This window comes from Orcinus orca, chromosome X (assembly GCF_937001465.1).
Source record: "Orcinus orca chromosome X, mOrcOrc1.1, whole genome shotgun sequence".
In the NCBI taxonomy this organism is placed as follows: Eukaryota; Metazoa; Chordata; class Mammalia; order Artiodactyla; family Delphinidae; genus Orcinus; species Orcinus orca.
Window position 1 is genome coordinate 17285073 of NC_064580.1, and position 21518 is coordinate 17306590.

At 43.1% G+C, this 21518-nt stretch overlaps 1 protein-coding gene across 4 annotated transcripts in view; it reads right to left on the reverse strand.

Annotated features, from left to right (window-relative positions):
* The window catches only part of MAP7D2 (MAP7 domain containing 2), a 107994-nt gene that overhangs the window by 23786 nt on the left and 62690 nt on the right, over window positions 1–21518 (reverse strand). The window contains exons 5-8 of one of the 4 annotated variants that reach the window (XM_012537880.3): window positions 20283–20393; window positions 18297–18419; window positions 12923–13077; window positions 11199–11326 (exon numbers count right to left, since the gene is read on the reverse strand). In XM_012537880.3, coding sequence (XP_012393334.3) covers window positions 11199–11326; window positions 12923–13077; window positions 18297–18419; window positions 20283–20393 — 517 coding nt within the window. The remainder of the gene's footprint in view (window positions 1–11198; window positions 11327–12922; window positions 13078–18296; window positions 18420–20282; window positions 20394–21518) is intronic. The other 3 variants (XM_012537881.3, XM_033411465.2, XM_049704728.1) reach the window with 3 other exon arrangements.

Sequence of the window (21518 nt, forward strand, 5' to 3'; positions counted from 1 at the left end):
CGTCACTTGATTTTTCACCTTGCTTTTTTATAGGTTTTCCACTCCAAGTTTTAAAAGTTCAATACTTCCAATGATTAGACATCTAACAAAGGGAATTCACAAATTTTGTTGGGGTGGTAGAGACAGGCCTTCCTGACGCACAAGGCAGGATTATATAACCTTTTGAGGTTCCATGACTGGTAGGAAATATGAACAAACACCTCTGTAAGTAGAGCGGCAAGAGGAACTCTCCGGAGAGGGTTGTCATGCTTCTGAACGTGAGTTTACTGCAAAGCAGATCCCCAAAGGACTTTTTTCACTCCACATCTTGCAATCTAGTTCTATTTTTTTCCAAAGCCACTTGACTCCAGGCACAGTGAACACAGCCCACCCACAGGATGGGAGGGGTCTGTGGCCTCGTCAGCACAGCTTGGCCAACATTCTGAGAAGTCTATTTGTCAATGGTCCCATTTTACTATATACTTTCCAGAGAGAAAAAGAGCAATTTTATACCACAGAGACCTGTGGATACCACCTTAACCCAGTGATCAAAGTTACCATCACCAGTAATGAAACAACTTGACATCATGGCCTCCTGATAAGATGTGCTGAGAAGGAACCAACATCCCTTCCATGGGATTCCTGCCCCAAATGTATAACCTGAGTCTAATCATGAGGAAGCAGCAGACTGACTCAAACTGAAGGACAGTCCTCAAAAAAAAAACAAAACAAAACAGAAAACCGGTCTGTGCTCTTTAAAAATGTCAGGGTCAAAAGGAAGGCTGAAGAACTGTTGCAAATTAATGCAGACTAAGGAGGCAAGACAACTAATTGCAATGTGGGACGCTGGGTTGGATTCCGGACGAGAAAAAAACTGTTCCAGAGGATCTCACTGGGACAACAGGCAGAAGTTGCACACAGTCTGTAAATTAAGTCTATAAATTAAGTAACAGCATCATGTCAAATGTTAACTTTTCTGATTTTTCACACTTGTACTGTGGTTATACAAAAGAATGTCTTCATTCTTAGGTATAAAGGGTCATGATGTCTGCAACTGATTCTCAAATGGTTCTTGGAAAATGTGTGTGTGTGTGTGTCTATGAAGACTATATGAGAGTGAGTAGGGGATGGGAATGATGAAGCAAGTGTGGCTAAATGCTAACAGGATGAGTCGAGTTCTAGTCTTGCAACTCTTCTGTAGGGTTGAAATGATTTCAAGATAAAAAGGTTCTTAAAAATCGGTCTAAACTCAAATTATCCTCTACTAAGACGGACAAATACAGGACAAGGACTGGGTGAGCAGCTAAGTATGGCTGTGAGGAGGGGGTATAACTTAACATTTTCAATTATCCTTTTCAAGAAAATTTTCAGGTAAGAATGTAAAAGCCTATTTGAGAAGGATGGTGGTAACACAAACAATAGTTAAATTGTCACTGCAGGGAGCCCTGATCCACTGTAGACGCTCATCTGTGGGCAGGGAATACCATGCCACCCATCTACCAGAGAAGCCTATGAGAATGGTGCTCGGCAAGGATTGATTGAATGTCCTCAACCATCAGAGAAATAGGCTGGCTCCAGGAGCCTGTGATTCTGAGAGGGAGGTGCTTATTTGGGGCCATCCATACAACTTTGCCTTCATTTTTTCCCTCATGTGGACTACCTGTTTTGTTTCTAACGCATGATAAAATGAAATTAACCTAGATTCCTGACACAAAATTGATCTGAGGTAAGCTATCTCTGAAAGTCATTATCTTTGGCAGATTATATTTTCCACAGATGGCCACAATAATATCTCCTCCCATCCCACACGATCTTCTTGAGTTTATTTTTTCCATCCCATTGAATCTGAGGTGGTCCCACTGCTTTGACCAAGAAAATACAGCAGAGAAGGAATGCTGTGCCAACTCAGGGCATAGTCCTTAACTGGGGTTAATGGGCCATCATCCTCAATGGGCCGTCTTGGACCTTAAGCTTAGTCGAGCCCTAGGTTGTAATTTAACTGTAGCACCAGATGACATTGAACCGTAATTGCACGGAGGCCCCAGACGTGAGAACTTCCCAGTGAGCCCATGTCAAGCCACAGAACCACCACACAAAAGACCCTAAGAGAGACCCTTCCGGTAAGCCCAAGTCACAGAGCTGTGAGAATTAATAACAAATCATTGTTTTATGCTAGTAAATTTTAGACAGTCTATTACAGCACCAAGGGATAATGGACACATTCCCCATCATAACGATCAAACTAACTTAGAATACATTTCTAAGAACCTGAAACCATGAGAGAACATTTCACATTGAAGAACTAGGGGTACAGGCAGCACCTACACACAGAGGGCAGAGACAGGCTGGGTAAATGCACTTGACCACACTTGATTTCCTTTCTCTAGGTTACAAGAAGAAAGATATGCTCCATCCACATCTTTGAGAGTCTAGCTGAAGCTAGTTTTTTAAAACCCATACAAGTACCGGACAATGCCAACCAACAATGAAAATAAACTTGAACATTTAAAAGAGCAAAGCCATTAATATGCACAGCCGCCTACAGTGACTTAATTGATCTGAGATCCGGGAGGGGAACAATGCGCTGTCAGAGCCATTCATCACATGGCCCGGCTGGATTTCTGGATGGGAGTTCAAAGTGGCTAGCCCCCCGCCCCAGGCCATTCAAAGCCACGTCACTTCCAGTGTGCTTTAAAGATCACAAGCTTGGTCTGCACAGAGGGAAAGTTGAAAATGCCACTTTGCTTGGGGCTTATTTTGTGTGACACCATTTTAAAAACCAAGTGTTTCTTTTTCATCTTTCTTTAATATTGAGTACACAAAAGAATTTTTATAAAATACGAAAGGTATGAAGAATGATAAAACAAATGTTCACACATGCACCAACCAGCTCAAGGGAAAGACACACTATGCCAGGATCTCCCATGTGCCCCTCCCTGAGCCTGTCCCCAACTTCCCACTCAGAGGCCATCATCACTCTGCATTTTATGTTTTCCATTTTCTTAAAATCATTTTACCACATTTATATTCTTAAAAACACACTGGTTTTGCAACATCTAGGAACTCAGTATACATGCAATCAAACTGCTGACATTCTTCTACAACTTCCTTCTCGACGCTACGTTCCTGAGATCCACCCACTGGTTGCGGGCAGCTACAATCCACTCTTTTTCACTGCTGTATAGTTTGGTTGGATTTTCAGAATATACTTACAGTCTACTTGACTTTTCACATTTCTCAGACCTGGCCCATACCCAGTGTGGTTCAGCCGCTAATTTTCACCCCAGGGAGAAACGAAATTTCTTTCTGAACATTTTAAAAATCAAGAAACGATTGCTATTCCTTAGACCTGTCAACTTGGTAATTCTGATTTAGAGGTGCCTGAGCAACTTCTATTCCCGGGGCACCTCATAAAGAGAGAAGGATTCTGGAGTTTGACAGTACACAGGCAGTCCAGCTGTGTTAGTATGTGCTATTTTTCCTGCCTGTGTTAGACACAACATGTATGGGGCTCTAAAAATAAAAGCCAGTCCATTAACTTCTCTTTGTTGAAAGTGGCAGGAATACCGTGCAGCACGGTACAGAAACCAGCATCCCTCATCGTTAAAAAATTCCCCAAGTGAAATATACAGCACAGAAAAGAGAATGTTTAAGAAACTGATCAGTGGGAGAATAAACTGTTGAATGTCCCGGAAGGAACGAGGAGGCAAAGGGCCTCAGTCCTCAGGTAGGTTTGGCCCCAGCATTGCCCAGACCTGCCCAGACCACTCTGCTCTCCAGGCCCGCCTTTCCCCCCTGGCTAGCGTCCCACAGACTCATGCTGCGCGCAGACTGTGCAACAATGAACTGAGTCAGCCCCCCGCCCTTGCGGCAGCCTAGCAGGAGATAATCAAGTACAATGAGGCACAGATCAATTCGGCCTGCTCCCTCACCTCATGCAGGGCGCTCTGCTCAAATGTCACCTCCTCAGAGAAGCCTTTTCTGACCACCCGATCTAGCTCCGCCCCTCCACCATCCTCTGCCATCTGACCCGGACTCATTTTTCTTCACAGCACTTATCACCACCTGATACTATATTTGTTGTTCACTGTCAGGCAAGCTCCACGAAGGCTGAGAAGAGCACTGGACACAGAGTAGGTGCTCTATGGGTGCTGGATAAACGAATGACTGACACAGCTATGTTCTGTCAGCACAGCGAAGGGGGCGAATTCAGCTTTGGCTAGCTCTGGACAGGAGGACAGCTGAGCTGAGTCCTGAGGGATGAGCAGTACAAGGTGGGCAGCTCTCTCTTTGGAGCAGGCCTGGAACTGTCCTCATCTGGGTCCACATCTCCCTCCCACCTCTCCTGGGGCCCGTCCAAGTGGAGACTATTTTCATTCGGTTGGGGATTCTCTGGAGCATCCAGCACAGTGACTTGCATTCATTCATTCCATGAATACTTATAAAACTTCTACTAGGTGCCCATTACTGTTCTAGATAGAGTAGAAATTTTAAATATTTCTCTAAATTGAACTGCATTTTTAAAAGTTTGGGATTGTGTTTGAGTATCTTTGGTCAGAGAGAGCTTTTTAAAACTTGGATGATATGTCCTTAAAAATATAAAATAGTTCTTGAATCACAACCTTCAAGATTTTCAACTTCAAAGAAATAGCACAGAGCCCACTGCAAGCTTGCTTCCAAAAACTGAATTGTCATCTCTACAGAGGGCAACAACCCTCTTGGTTCACAAAGATGAAATTTACAATGATGATGCAAGGACCATGAGTCAAGACCCAGGAAAGAGGGTAGAATCTGGAAAAAAAACAGGACAAATAGGCTTTTCTCTCTGCTAATGTCAACGTCCCAAACTGACAGGAGAGTACTGACATGCAAATGGAAGGCTCAGAAATAAGACAAAGACAAACAGAGACCTCACAGCTCACCTAATGGATTTGGAGTTTGCGAGAAAGCAATACAATAACCAAAGACAGGCAATACAGGCACAGAAAGAATGCAATGGACTTAAGAAAAAAAAAAACCCAAGATGCTATTAATTCAGTAATGCGCTACAGAAAGATTTTCTTTATGGAAAGCACATACATCGATAACCAGTAGTAGTAGTTTATGAAAACCATAGAAATCTCTGAGCAAAACCATATTAGCGAAAAAGTCTCTGTTAGGAAGCAAAAAATCAGATATAAGTGCTTCTCTCATCTCGAAACATTTTTTAAAAATTCCCAAGTGTTAGAGGGCAGACAGCAGAAGCAAGAAGAACTACAATCCTGCAGCCTGTGGAACAAAAACCACATTCACAGAAAGACAGACAAGATGAAAAGGCAGAGGGCTATGTACCAGATGAAGGAACAAGATAAAACCCCAGGAAAACAACTAAATGAAGTGGAGATAGGCAACCTTCCAGAAAAAGAATTCAGAATAATGATACTGAAGATGATGCAGGACCTCGGAAAAAGAATGGAGGCAAAGATCGAGAAGATGCAAGAAATGTTTAACAAAGACCTAGAAGAATTAAAGAACAAACAAACAAAGATGAACAATACAATACCTGAAATGAAAACTACACTAGAAGGAAGCAATAGCAGAATAACTGAGGCAGAAGAACGGATAAGTGACCCGGAAGACAGAATAGTGGAATTCACTGCTGCAGAACAGAATAAAGAAAAAAGAATGAAAAGAAATGAAGACCTCTGGGACAACATTTAACGCAACAACATTCGCATTATAGGGGTCCCAGACGGAGAAGAGAGAGAGAAAGGACCCGAGAAAATATTTGAAGAGATTATAGTCGAAAACTTCCCTAACATGGGAAAGGAAATAGCCACCCAAGTCCAGGAGGCGCAGAGAGTCCCATACAGGATAAACCCAAGGAGAAACACGCCAAGACACATAGTAATCAAACTGACAAAAATCAAAGACAAAGAAAAATTACTGAAAGCAGCAAGGGAAAAACAACAAATAACATACAAGGGAACTCCCATAAGGTTAACAGCTGATTTCTCAGCAGAAACTCTACAAGCCAGAAGGGAGTGGCATGATATACTTAAAGTGATGAAAGGGAAGAACCTACAACCAAGATTACTCTGCCCGGCAAGGATCTCATTCAGAATCAATGGAGAAATCAAAAGCTTTACAGGCAAGCAAGAGCTAAGAGAATTCAGCACCACCAAACCAGCTTTACAACAAATGCTAAAGGAACTTCTCTAAGTGGGAAACACAAGAGAAGAAAAGGACCTACAAAACAAACCTGAAACAATTAAGAAAATGGTCATAGGAACATACATATCGATAATTACCTTAAACGTGAATGGATTAAATGCTCCAACCAAAAGACACAGGCTTGCTGAATGGATACAAAAACAAGACCCATATATATGCTGTCTACAAGAGACCCACTTCAGACCTAGGGACACATACAGACTGAAAGTGAGGGGATGGAAAAAGATATTCCATGCAAATGGAAATCAGAAGAAAGCTGGAGTAGCAATACTCATATCACATAAAATAGACTTTAAAATAAAGAATGTTACAAGAGACAACGAAGGACACTACATAATGACCAAGGGATCAATCCAAGAAGATATAACAATTATAAATATACATGTACCAACATAGGAGCACCTCAATACATAAGGCAACTGCTAACAGCTATAAAACAGGAAATCGACAGTAACACAGTAATAGTGGGGAACTTTTAACACCTCACTTACACCAAGAGACAGATCATCCAGACAGAAAATTAATAAGGAAACACAAGCTTTAAATGACACAATAGACCAGATAAATTTCATTGTTATTTATAGGACATTCCATCCAAAAACAGAAGATTACATTTTCTTCTCAAGTGCGCACGGAATATTCTCCAGGATAGATCACATCTTGGGTCACAAGTCAAGCCTCAGTAAATTTAAGAAAATTGAAATCATATCAAGCATCTTTTCTGACCACAACGCTATGAGATTAGAAATCAATTACAGGGAAAAAAACGTAAAAAGCACAAACACATGGAGGCTAAACAATACGTTACTAAATAACCAAGAGATCACTGAAGAAATCAAACAGGAAATCAAAAAATACCTAGAGACAAATGTCAATGAAAACACGACGATCCAAAACCTATGGGATGCGGCAAAAGCAGTTCTAAGAGGGAAGTTTATAGCTATACAAGCCTACCTCAAGAAACAAGAAAAATCTCAAATAAACAATCTAACCTTACACCTAAAGGAACTAGAGAAAGAAGAACAAACAAAACCCAAAGTTAGCAGAAGGAAAGAAATCATAACGATCAGAGCAGAAAAAAATGAAATAGAAACAAACAAAACAATAGCAAAAATCAATAAAACTAAAAGCTGGTTCTTTGAAAAGATAAACAAAATTGATAAACCATTAGCCTGACTCATCAAGAAAAAGACGGAGAGGGCTCAAATCAATAAAATTAGAAACAAAAACGGAGAAGTTACAGCAGACACCGCAGAAATACAAAGCATCCTAAGAGACTACTACAAGCAACTCTATGCAATAAAATGGACAACCTGGAAGAAATGGACAAATTCTTAGAAAGGTATAACCTTCCAAGACTGAACCAGGAAGAAAAGGAAAGTATGAACAGACCAATCACAAGTAATGAAATTGAAACTGTGATTAAAAATCTTCCAACAAACAAAAGCCCAGGACCAGATGGCTTCACAGGTGAATTCTATCAAACATTTAGAGAAGAGCTAACACCCATCCTTCTCAAACTCTTCCAAAAAATTTCAGAGGAAGGAACACTCCCAAACTCATTCTATGAGGCCACCATCACCCTGATACCAAAACCAGACAAAGATACTACAAAAAAAGAAAATTACACACCAATATCACTGATGAATATAGATGCGAAAATCCTCAACAAAATACTAGCAAACAGGATCCAACAACACATTAAAAGGATCATACACCATGATCAAGTGGGATTTATCCCAGGGATGCAAGGATTCTTCAATATACGCAAATCAATGTGATACACCATATTAACAAATTGAAGGAGAAAAACCATATGATCATCTCAATAGATGCAGAAAAAGCTTTTGACAAAATTCAACACCATTTATGATAAAAACTCTCCAGAAAGTGGGCATAGAGGGAACCTACTTCAACATAATAAAGGCCACATACGCCAAACCCACAGCAAACATAATTCTCAATGGTGAAAAACTGAAAGCATTTCCTCTAAGATCAGGAACAAGACAAGGATGTCCACTCTCACCACTATTATTCAACACAGTTTTGGAAGTCTTAGCCACGGCAATCAGAGAAGAAAACGAAATAAAAGGAATACAAATTGGAAAAGAAGAAGTAAAACTGTCACTGTTTGCAGATGACATAATACTATATATAGAGAATCCTAAAGATGCCACCAAAAAACTACTAGAGCTAATCAGTGAATTTGGTAAAGTAGCAGAATACACAATTAATGCACAGAAATCTCTGGCATTCCTATACACTAATGATGAAAAATCTGAAAGAGAAATTAAGGAAATGCTCCCATTTACCATTGCAACAAAAAGAATAAAATACCTAGGAAAAAACCTACCTAGGGAGACAAAAGACCTGTAGGCAGAAAACTATAAGACACTGATGAAAGAAATTAAAGATGATACCAACAGATGGAGGGATATACCATGTTCTTGGATTGGAAGAGTCAATATTGTGAAAATGACTATACTACCCAAAGCCATTTACAGATTCAATGCAATCCCTATCAAATTACCAGTGGCATTTTTTACGGAACTAGAACAAAAAATCTTAAAATTTATACGGAGACACAAAAGACCCCGAATAGCCAAAGCAGTCTTGAGGGAAAAAAACGGAGCTGGAGGACTCAGACTCCCTGACTTCAGACTATATTACAAAGCTACAGTAATCAAGACAATATGGTACTGGCACAAAAACAGAAACAGAGATCAATGGAACAAGATAGAAAGCCCAGAGATAAACCCACGCACCTATGGTCAACTAATCTATGACAAAGGAGGCAAGGATACACAATGGAGAAAGGACAGTCTCTTCAATAAGTGGTGCTGGGAAAACTGGACAGCTACATGTAAAAGAATGAAATTAGAACACTCCTTAACACCATATACAAAAAAAACCTCAAAATGGATTAGAGACCTAAATGTAAGACCAGACACTATAAAACTCTTAGAGGAAAACATAAGAAGAACACTCTAACATAAATCACAGCAAGATCTTTTTTGATCCACCTCCTAGAGTAATGGAAATAAAAACAAAAATAAACAAATGGGACCTAATGAAACGTCAAAGCTTTTTGCACAGCCAAGGAAACCATAAACAAGATGACAAGACAACCTTCAGAATGGGAGAAAATATTTGCAAATGAATCAACGGACAAAGGATTAATCTCCAAAATATATAAACAGCTCACACAGCTCAATATTAAAAAAACAAACAACCCAATCCAAAAATGGGCAGAAGACCCAAATAGACATTTCTCCAAAGAAGACATACATATGGCCAAGAAGCACATGAAAGGCTGCTCAACATCACTAATTATTACAGAAATGCAAATCAAAACTACAATGAGGTATCACCTCACACCAGTTAGAATGGGCATCATCAGAAAATCTACAAACAGCAAATGCTGGAGAGGGTGTGGAGAAAAGGGAACCCTCTTGCACTGTTGGTGGGAATGTAAATTGATAGAGCCACTATGGAGAACAATATGAAGGTTCCTTAGGAAACTAAAAATAGAATTACCATATGATCCAGCAATCCCACTACTGGGCATATACCCAGAGAAAGGCATAATTCAGAAAGACACATGCACCCCAGTGTTCATTGCAGCAGTATTTACAATAGCCAGGTAATGAAAGCAACCTAAATGCCCATTGACAGACGAATGGATAAAGAAGTTGTGGTACATATATACAATGGAATATTACTCAACCATAAAAAGGAACGAAATTGGGTCATTTGTTGAGACGTGGATGGATCTAGAGACTGTCATACAGAGTGAAGTAAGTCAGAAAGAGAAAAACAAATATCGTATATTAATGCACATATGTGGAACCTAGAAAATGGTACAGATGAACCACTTTGCAAGGCAAAAATAGAGACACAGATGTAGAGAACAAATATATGGACACCAAGGGGGAAGGGGGGGCGGGGAGATGAATTGGCAGTTTGGGATTGAGATGTATACGCTGATGTGTATAAAATTGATGACTAATAAGAACCTGCTGTATAAAAAAATAAATAAAATAAAATTCAAAAATTAAACAAAAGAAAAAGAAAGGTTAAAGAAAAGAAAAAAAATTCCCAAGTGTTCATTAAATCTGTGTATTATCCTATGTTCTCTGAACCAAACTGATGCACCAAACAAGTTTTATATGATTCTCTCTATATAAAGAGTTTCCTTTTTTCCAAATTAAAATCATATTTCTCTTTCTCTCTCAGTACTACTGAACATGTTTCCATTCTACTGCTGGAATGAGTTATTTACTGAGTCATTCTTGTCAGTTACTAGCAGTAAAATGTTTTAAAGACTTAAGTCAGTGGTCACACAGTGTAAATTCGTTTTCCAGTTACACAGTTTTTCACTGGCTTCATTAGGAAAACATACAGCGATGGTGACTGAGAAGTTATTATTGTCTCTCTGTTAAAGAGACAAAATGAGAGAGGGGGGCTTCCCTGGTGGCGCAGTGGTTGAGAGTCTGCCTGCCGAGGCGGGTTCGTGCCCCGGTCCGGGAAGATCCCGCATGCCGTGCAGCGGCTGGGCCCATGAGCCATGGCCTCTGAGCCTGCGCATCCGGAGCCTGTGCTCCGCAACAGGAGAGGCCACAGCAGTGAGAGGCCCGCATACCGAAAAAAAAAAAAAAAAATGAGAGAGGGCCTGAGAGCAAGTGTGGAGCACAGGGGCTCCAGAGCCCAAGCGCAGTGCAGTCACTTCACTCCAGATGCAGCTGAAGGAGAAAGAAGGGGAATGCCAGAAAAGTAGAATGGGACTAACGGACCTGAAGAAAACACGCCGAATGGGTTCATCTTGGTAAATCAGAGTCCAGTATTTACCAGGCAGCAAAGCCCTCAAGAGCACAACATTTATCTAGAAGATACACAGCGCACCTCGGCGGGCTGGCCACACCTCGTGGGGGAGCTAGAGGCACACGGCACAGGGCTCCCCAAACTGCTTTAACCATCCGACTATGGAGAAGGGGAAAGATGCTTACTTGGGTGTCACAGGAGAAGACGACCTCTTAGAAACGCCTGCTGGAAAATCGCATCTTCTCAGAGGGGACATGAGGCCCACGCTGGGAACGGAAGTTGTTGTTTTTGGCCCCCTCTTCATCTTCTCCGTCTGTAGGGGACACAGAATAGGACGTCCATGGCCCATGACTGCCATTACTTCTACAATTTCTAAAAATACCCCAGATAGAAGCAATGCACAGCTTTCTTTCAGAAGGAAACATACGGAGCTATACTGCTTCTCACAATGGGAATCTTTGCAGAGAAGCACCAGGGGGTCATCATATTTAGGTCATTCAGTTAAAAAAAAAAACAAAAAACCCCTCAGCCTTAAAACATAAAGACCGCCTTCTCCTTGTTATCTTACAAAAAGCTAACAATGGAACCAGATTATGGTCCTGGACATATAGAAGCTGGAACGAGTACCAAGATATACAATCACTATTAAAAAAAAAAAAAAGCTATAGGTGGGTGCAAGACAGGGAGCTGGGGACCCTAACGGTGTACGCAGTTTAACGGGGACTGCAACCCCTCCATCCCTCTATGTCTTCCCCATGGCCTGCCTCACATGGGCCTCTGTGACTGGCCCGTGGCAGGCAGTCTGCAACGGTGGTCCCCTTCTCTCCCTATTGTGATTTTCCGCAGCAAATCCTCACGCAGCCCCCATGCCTACATACATTAGCCCCTTCCACAGGAATCCACCCAGCAGTAAAACCCTAGGGTCTGAAACATTCACTTCTCCTGTGAGAACCTTGGGATCACACTGGATTAAAAAAATAAATATGGTGTTATAAAATAAATGCCCAATGGTAATGTGGTGTTTAAAATGAGTCCGGATGTCATTTGATGCTCCTTGCTTTAACAGGTGGAGCTCAGTTCCCTTCTCCTCAAGCGTGGGTTTGGTCTCTCTCTCTCTGATCTCTTGCTCTAGGGGAAGCCAGCTGCCATGTTATCTGGACACTCAAGCAGCTGTCTGGAGAGGTCCATGCAGTAAGGAACTGGGGCCTCCTGCCAACGGCCACGTGAGTGAGCTGTCCTGGAAGAGCCCCAGCCAAGCTTTCTGACGACTGCAGCCCTGGCTGCCATCCTGACCACACCCTCATGAGAGACCCTGAACCAGAAGCACCCAGCTAAGCCATCCTCAATTTCTGACCCAAAGAACCAGTGAGGTAATAAACATTGGCTTTAAGCTGCTAAGGTTTGGGGTAATTTGTTACATAGCAAGTGTAACTAACGGAAGTAGTATGGCATGTATAACTTCTAAACAAATCTACACAATCGGGGGTACCTGCTCAACATCTGCCTTACTGATAGTGTTACCATGACGACAAAAATGTTTAAAGCCCACTGCTGTGGATGAAGGTTGACCTAGAACTTCAGTTCTAGTTGCCTGTAGAGGCAAGACTGGCCCAGAATCAGACATCCTTAAAGAAGCAGAGAAAGGGCACTCGGAACATTCCTTCTGACGCCCGTCCTCTGGAGGACAGGCTATAACGAGGACAAGGGCTTTAGGAATCTGTTCCAAGGCACTAAGATTTAGGAGGGTGCAAAAAGTTAAATGATTTTCAAAGGTTGGGTGCAGTTTTAAACCAAATCTGCCCCTTGAGCAGTCCCTGGAGATAGATGGAAATAGACCCCAGGTCAAGTGCAGGGAGTAATCACACTGTCAGATAAACCAGTCCTGAGGGGCGAGTGGGTATAAACCTACCGGAGAGGCCTCCGCTCCTGCAGGGGCTCCTTTCCCAGCATCTCCTACGCCAGATGTAGATGTCGTCTTCTTCTTCTCGGCATTTCGAGTGGGAGAAGACTTGTAGGAAGATTTAAGGGGGCCAGCAGGAGCTACACGAGGACAGGCATGGGATACTAGAGAGTTACAGTATAAAACCCAGAGACACAGGGAGCATAGACGGAAAAAGTAGGGGGAACAGAGGGTTGGGAAGAGCACCACATTTCTGTTAAAATGTGACACGGGCAATCCACATTCTCAAAAGACCACCACACTTTTTCTAGTGTACACAGAATAGACCATACCTTAAAAGACCCCCATACTCAATGCTCAAGAGTCCAGTTCATTTCAGGAGTTCAAAATCTGGGCTTCAGAGCCAGATGGACCTAGCACCATCACCTAATAGCTGGATCACCTTGGGTAGGTGACTTAACCTCTCTAAACATCAATTTCCTTGTACAGGAGACAGTTAACATAGAGGACCTGACTGCTGTCCTTGGAAGGGCATGTTCACAAGGTTGACCCTTGTAAGCATCTGGAAACTTGGATTTCAGGAGGGTTCTCACCATTAACTGATGAGTAGCTCACTGCGCCTAAGCTGTCTATACAAACAACATGACTGATCTTGCTTTCTTGCTCTGAGTCTGGAATGTGGTATGTGCCTGGCAGGGGGTGCCTACGTGACCAGCGCTGGGCGCTGAGTCTCTAACGAGCCTCCCTGGTTGGCAACATTTCACGCGTGTTGTCGCAGCTCGTTGCTGGGGGACTCAGGCACATCCTGTGTGACTCCACTGGGAGGGGACTCTTGGAAAGCTGCACCTGGTGTCCTCTGGACTTGCCCGTGCGCCAATTCCCCATGCTGATCGTGCTGTGCGGCCTTCCGCTGGAACATCTCAGCTACGAGCGCCACCACATGCTGAGTCCTCTGAATCCTCCTAGCGAATCACTGAACCCGGGGTGGTCTTGGGGACCCCTGACACAATTGGCGTCAGAAGCAGGAATCCTGAGAAAGACCCTGATTCCCTGATGTTTGGTAAAAGGAAGGAGAAAGGGGTGGAGGATGACGACCCACTGATGCCTGGTGGCTACGGAGCCCCCACCAGAGGAAACCGCAGCCATGTGAAGATGACCCGTGGAACTCCAAGTGCTGGCTTGCTCCGTCCTCCTGCTGCTTTTGGCCATGCTGGCTTAAGTGAGGGGAAGAGTGCAGCCCAGGTGATGCCTTTAGTTTTCACTTTCTCCTCCAAGTGGAAGTGGGACACAACCTCCTTGTTTTTTTACCACCAGTGGCTTGGCTGGAATTTAAATTCTGAGTAGTGGAACCAGAACAAGCCTCCATACCTGGTGATTTTTGCATAATGGAGCCTCTGGGAAAAGGGAGTTGTAAAGAGAGAGGCAATCTCCAGACAGAAACACACTTTTGAAGTTTTAAAAATCAACCCGGAACCACTGTAGATACAGAACACCCCTCCGTGGGGCCCTAACCTGAGAAAACATCACAGATGCTGGCTGGACCATCCGGGTCACAGACAAATGCACACAGGAAAGGGCTCGTTCTCTGATGGGACCATCCGACACGGAACTGCTGGTGGGCTCTCGACTTCTGATGTGGAGCCTGACTGCATTTCTAACTTGTAATTCCTGCCAGAGCTGCAAGCTGGGAAAGGGCACTCAAGGGAGTGTAACCCCTCTGTCCACCTCGATGAGCAGGCTCGACCCACTCTGGGGGATGCACCACTGCTGACGAGACAAGACGTCTGGTGTTTGACTTTCCAGATTGGCTACGGTTTGTTAACAACGGACCGAGAGCCTGACTCTACTTCCCTTGCCCTTCTGCTACGCACACCTCAGAAAGGCAACTTGTTCAATGCACCTGTCCCTGAAAAGGGACTGATCTTTTCTAGGCTGCTCACTGGATAAATGAAGAGGATGGAAGAGACGGGGGGTGATGCAAACCTAGTTTGAAATTTTTTGAAAGTTCAGGATTTTGTCCCAGTTTCTGAGCATGATGTGTCATTCTGCTTAAGTTGGACACATTTTTTTAAAATAAAAATGCTCTTGTCCTTCTTGCATTCAACCCTTCCAGATGAAAGGTCCATGTTAGAGGAAGACTGAGAAAATGTAAAGTTGTGATTATGGAAAGGGGCATGCTGATAACAATGGAGAAAAACAAGAAAACCCAGCCCCACTGGAGTGGTGCAGGGGAGGGCCGGGGAGGGGCATTCACGATCTTTCTCTTCCAGAACTGTTTCTGGGAACTCTCCCCTCTTGCTGAAGGAAAACCACACTGCCTTTGCAAGCTGCTGCCAGCACTTCAGATTCACACAGATTGCAGGTGACAGTGTGACCTGAGACGGCAGGGGCAGGCCAGCTCCTGCGCAGTCCCCGCTCAACACCTCCACACACAGTCCACGCTCGGCCGGAGATGAAGCCAGTGTCGCTTGCAGAACTGTTTAGAATGGACTGCATCAGGCAGTGCCTCTGAAAGCAAGGACTGAGAGCTGGGGGCCCTGTGAGCCTGGACTGCCTGCCCAATGCACATCCTGCGTGGGGTGCCCGAACATCATAAACTCTGTTTCCAGGGGACATGTGTGCTCTCGGGGACTGTACTTGTACCATCACGACACTGCCTCAGCCCTGGATGGCTTTGGGCCAGCTTCATCTTACTGCCCAGCGCTGGCTGGGCCTGAATTGATGCCTCAGGCCAGGTAGAAGAGGTTCATATGGAAACTTACAGAGGAAGCCAGCTGGCTTTCTAAGACAGACCTTGATGGTGACTGGTCTGTGTCTTAACTGTCTAAGTCCAGCACCCCTACATGGCATAAGTGAGATCCACACGGTAGGTTGGCCTCAGCCTGCTATACGAGCTCCTATTGATAATAATTCTGCTGTAAAGACACCGTGGCCAAGGACCAAGGGGGTGAACTGTGCAGAGAATAACAGAAAAAACACAGCAGGCCTAACTGATTTCCCTGGAAAGGCCTGCTTACCACGCTGGCCCCGGCATCGGGGAACTTGGATTTGGGCAGAGTTCCCACCGTTAACTGGTAAGAGTGGCTCACTGTGCCTAAGCTGTTTGTACAAACAACATGACTTACGCTGAACACCTGCTTTCCTTCTGAGTTTGGAATTTGGGTACGTACCTGGCAGGGGGTGCGCACGTGACCAGCCCCCACTACAAACTCTGGGCACTGTGTCTCTAATGGGCTTCTGTGGTTGGCAACACTTCATACAGGTGCTAATTCATTGCTGGGGGAACGTGTCCTGTGTGACTCCACTGGGAGAGGACGCCGGGAGCCTGTGCCCGGTCTTCCCTGGACTTTGTTCCATGTACCCTTTCCCTTCGCTGATTTTGCTCTGCAGCTTTTTGCTGTAATAAATCATAGCTCTGAGCTCTCCTGGAGAATCATCGAGCCTGGGAGAGCTCCTCCTGCCACATTTCTCATTCTCAAAATGGGGGTACTTCCTACTTGCCAGGAATTTTGTGTTTATTTGTTTGAGATAGAATTCATACACCATAAAGGTGTACAATTTAGTGGTTTTTAGCATATTTACAAGGTTGTGCAACCATAACTACAGTCTAATTCCAGAACATTTTCAACACCCCCAAAAGAAACCCTGTTCCCATTAAGCACTCACTCCTCTTCCCCCTCCCCTAGTGCCTAGTAACCACTTATTTACTGTCTCTCTGGATTTGTCTATTCCAGACATTTCATAAAAATGGAATCATAAAACTTGTGGCATTTTCTGCCTGGCTTCTTTCACTGAACGTAATGTTTTCAAGGTTCATCATGTAGCATGTATCAGTAATTCATTCCTTTTTATAGCTGAGTAATATTCCACTTTATGGATAAACACATTTTGTTTATCCATTCATCTGTTGTTGGATACCTGGGCTGTTTCCACATTGTGGCTAATCTGAATAATGCTGCTGAGAATACTTGTATACTTCATTGTGTATGTTTTCAATTTCCCTGACTCTATACCAAAGAGCAGAATTGCTGGTTCATGTGGTAACTCTAACATTTTGAAAAACTTGTCAGACTGTTTTCCAAGGCAGCTGCACATTTTACGTTCCCACCAGCAGTGTATAAAGGTTACAATTTCTCCCACATCCTCGCCAATACATATTACAGTTGACTCTTGAACAACACAGGTTTGAACCGCACGGGTCCACTTACACGCAGATTTTATTCAATAGTAAATACTACGGTACTATTTGTGGCTGGTTGAATCTGCGGATAGGGAACCAAGTATACAGAGGGCTGATTATAAAGTTAAATGCAGATTTTTGACTGAGGCGGGCTGGTACCCCCAACCCCTAAATTGTTCAAGAGTCAACTGTATTATCCTTTTTTTCTTTGAATTTTAGCCATCCTAGTAGTGGGAAGTAGTATCTCATTATGGTTTTGATTTGCGTTTCTCTAATGACTAAGGATGTTCAGCATCTTGTCATGCGCTTATTGGCCATATATATTGTATATATTCTCTGCAGAAACAGCACAACTACTTGGAAACAGATATAACTAGGTAGAGGACAATATGTCATCTATATGTTATCTCACTGAATACACTGTATCTTGGGAACTGACACGGAGACCAGACATGCCCTAATGTGGACACGGCATTACTCCCTTGCAAAACTCACAGGGAAAACTAGTGCCCATTAATTTTTTTTTTTTTTTTTGGTCCCCATTAAACTTGCCATGATGGTTTGATCTGCTTTGGTCAAGGAAGGGTTTTGACGGTGTGGCCCACTGTTTCTTGGACTTCAGTGTGTAGGTCTGGCGGGGCCTGAGAGTCCACCCTCCTACAAGCTCCCAGGTAATACCAATGCTGTTGGTCCATGGACCACCCCTTGAGTAGTGAGGCTCTAGATACCTGTTCTGTGTCCATCATTGTGCTATCTCATTTAATCCTCATGACAATTTAAAATAAGTCCACTTTAGAGATGAGGAAACTGAGGCTTAGAGAGGTTAATTAACTCACCCAAAGTGGTAAGAGCTAGTAAGTGGTAGAGCTGGTTATGGGACTTCTGAGATTGCAGTTTATAGGCTATTTTACCAAACCGTCCTTTTAAAAAGGTCTACTAACCGCCATAGCTCTGAGATGGATTTTTTCCCCCTAATCCACATGCCCTCACTCATAAAATAATTTACTCACCTCCGTGACACTTGAGAGAAAAGAAATATAGCACCAATAAAACAGTGGTGGGTAGGAAATGTTATTAACCACAGAAGACATTTCAGGAAGCCAACAAATGTGAAGCAAGATACAAAAGTTCAGGAATAACTCAAAGGCCAACCAATACCATTTGGGGCATTTTCCTCAGTGTCACCAGCTTGGCCTCTTTTACCTGAGTGACTGGCCTGCTCAGAGAGCATGAGTGCACTTCTGCTTCTGGCTAAAGAAGCCTGTGTGGGTGTCAACAGTCGCATAACAAGAAAGGTTTCCATGGGACTAAGGTGCGTGCGATGAGCTGAGGGACGGAATCAAATGAAAATTTTAAAAAGCGAAATTAAAACAAAACAAAATAAAATGCCTAAAACAACACAGTGCATGATGCAAATCAACTTCTGGGTGGCAGAACGAATGTGGAAAGAAAAAAATATTGTAGCAAAGGATGGCTTTGGAGCTTGTCATAGTAAAAGAAAACAGACGCTGTGTCATTTAGAGCTTGGGAGAGTGTGTTACTTCTCTTGGGGTGCCAGAATTCATTCAACATGCTGTTACAGAATTAGCGTATCACCTGTATCACCCGAAGAGAATTAGCCCGTATTCCAAGATGTCATATGGACTCAAGAAACCATTTACTCACCAAGTAGATCTAACATTGGAAAAAAAGATTACTCCTACAAAACACTTGTTTTAGGCCCTCTGTTAGGAAATATTTCATAACACACTGATTTTGTTAATGTAGAGATATGCATCCTTTCATACTTTTCCCAAGCAAGTAAGGGCAAAAATTAAATCAGAAACATTAAAAAAAATAGCCAACTAATTATCTGCTTTAATGGAAGTAGCAGTATCCATAATCTAAAATTCAGTGACTGAAATGTTATTTTGATGGTTTCGGAACATATTATATGATAATGGATTAACTTTTCAATGACTTCGTCTTCTTTGGGTATCCACTAGCCAGTAAATGGCTTGGGAATTTCAAATTTTCAACTACTAATCCACAAGTAGATAATTCAGTTGCCAACAATATATAATAACATACTGATTATCTTTACACATTAATCAATGCAAATATGAATTTAACATCAACTTGTAACCATATGAATTAATGAAAACCTATGGGATATACTCACAGATGGAACAGCTATACAGAATTAAAAGCATGCAGATGTTTTCTCATTCAGCTCCTAGTTAATTCAAGGTTTCCAGCGCTTACCCATGAACTGCATCAGCGAGCTTCAACACTGACACTTATGGGGTCTCTGACACACATGACAGACCTCTGTGCTGGAGGTGCAAGGTCAAAGCCAGTGGCAAAAGACCAGGAACGCACACTGGCCTCTTCAGAGTCACAAACATCCTCCTGCTCACCCCCGGTGATGACTCGATGTGTTAAATACTCCTCTGGCACCTGACACTTCTTCAGTGATGCTTTAAGATACGCATTTAATGCATGGAGAGCTTCCCTCCCTTCCTTAACCTACAAACTCTGAAAGGCAGCAATTCAGACTTTTAGTGCCTTCTCTGAGCCTCCATTAGAACATGGCTGGTTTTATATCTATTCAGTTTCTGGAACTGGCACCCGTCCTATACATACCATCTCTCACCTCAAAACAGAGCGCCAGAAAAGACCACCCATCCTTTTGCCCTTTTAAAGATTTCATATTAGTTCTGAACTTCTGTTTTCAAAAGAGAAACAGGCAGGCTTACAAACCACAGACAAGAGCAGAGCCCCATTTTTTTCACACATCTAAGTCTCCCACGTACCTCTGCCTCATCAATCCCGCTGTTTCTGGCTAATCAACAATATCGCACCAATAACTGGGCAGTTACTTTTTTAACAGTCACATCTGCCCACTGGTCAATTAACCCCAGGCCAGGATAACGTCTACATGCACTGTGGAAAATGGAAATCTCTTTCAGACTGGGAGCATAGCATGAACTCCTGTCCCTATTCAACAATGACCTGGTTGTGAAGAGCGCGTTGCCACTTTCCAAAGTCCCATTAGTGAGGCCCTGGGGCTCCCACACACAGATCGCAAGGCTAGGAGAATGGGGCTATTTGCAGAAGGCTCAAGAGGGGCTCTCCCAAAGACCGACGTTAACACGCTCACACTAGAAAGAAGAAAACTGGAGAGACCAGGTCTACACGTTCACTTGCCTCGGTCTGGGGAATAGGACATTGTCGCGGTGGATGAAGACAGGCGCTTACTCATGGGAGGCTCCGTCTGCTTTGGCAAATTCATGGTTGATGTTGAAAGTTTGTCACATGCTGCAGAGAAATGCATTAAAGACATTGGTATTCACACCACTCTAGACTAAGAAACACATTTCCCAAAGTGTTCTTCCTGTCCTCATCCACACGCCTCCAAAACCACTGTGGCACAGCACACTGCTTCCAGCTCCCTGCCCTCCGCTTGGCACGTCTGGGAACGCCCGGGCCACAGCAGCCATCCATCTGAAGCAAGTTCTTCTCTTCTATTGCTCAACTTTGTGTTTCTCTTTGATTCCAAATGTTCAACCTCACTCAGCTGTTCAACTAAAGCCATGCTAATCCCACCAGCCAACCCTTTCCTTGTGTCCAGGGACTTTTAAGTCAATTCAGACCACACAAAAACAAAACCAACCTGGACCCAGAGACAAAGCACCACTGCAAAATGTTCTACGATCTGACTGAGACTGGGGGAGCTGAAACCGGACTTTTTCTGAGGTTATCTAGAGCTCAGGTTGCAGAGAGAAGTAATTTGTAAAGCAAGGAGCTGTATTTAAAGCAGAACAACCTTTAGCAGTTGGTTTCTTCCTTTTATCAAGAGATGGGGTCACAATGGCCCTTTCTCAAAGGCTATGACTGTTTATGGTTAGGATTTTAAAATGTGGTCCTGGGTTTGGTACTCTTAATTCCCCACCGTTATCTCAGACGGGCTTCTAAACGAAACGACTGCAGCAACCCGAGAGGTGCTGACAGTGCCAGCCAAGCCACAACCAAGCTTGAGGCAAAAGGAAAGATGTGTGGCCCCAGCTCTAAAGGCAGCAAACTCATCAACAATATTTTCAAAATCTACTCTTCTACTCACCTTGTTTTCAAATGAGAGAAGTGTCATGTTTGACAATTTCTCCTGACCAAGTGATGACCCTAAATAACTTTTAAATAACTTAGACTGAAGTAAACTTATCAGACAGTCTGTTTGGGTATAAATAAAATATTTAAACTTAAAATGGTATGAGTTTTCATACACCTACTTTTCAATGTTTCAGTTTGAGTATTTTAATGTTCTGGGAAAAATAACCATTAGAAATTACATAAAACCATGTCTCTAGGGGTACACATTTCCCCCTTTGCCTCAGGCTCCGATATGGCTCAGCACGGTACTGGTCTTTGCAAATTCAATATTTTGTT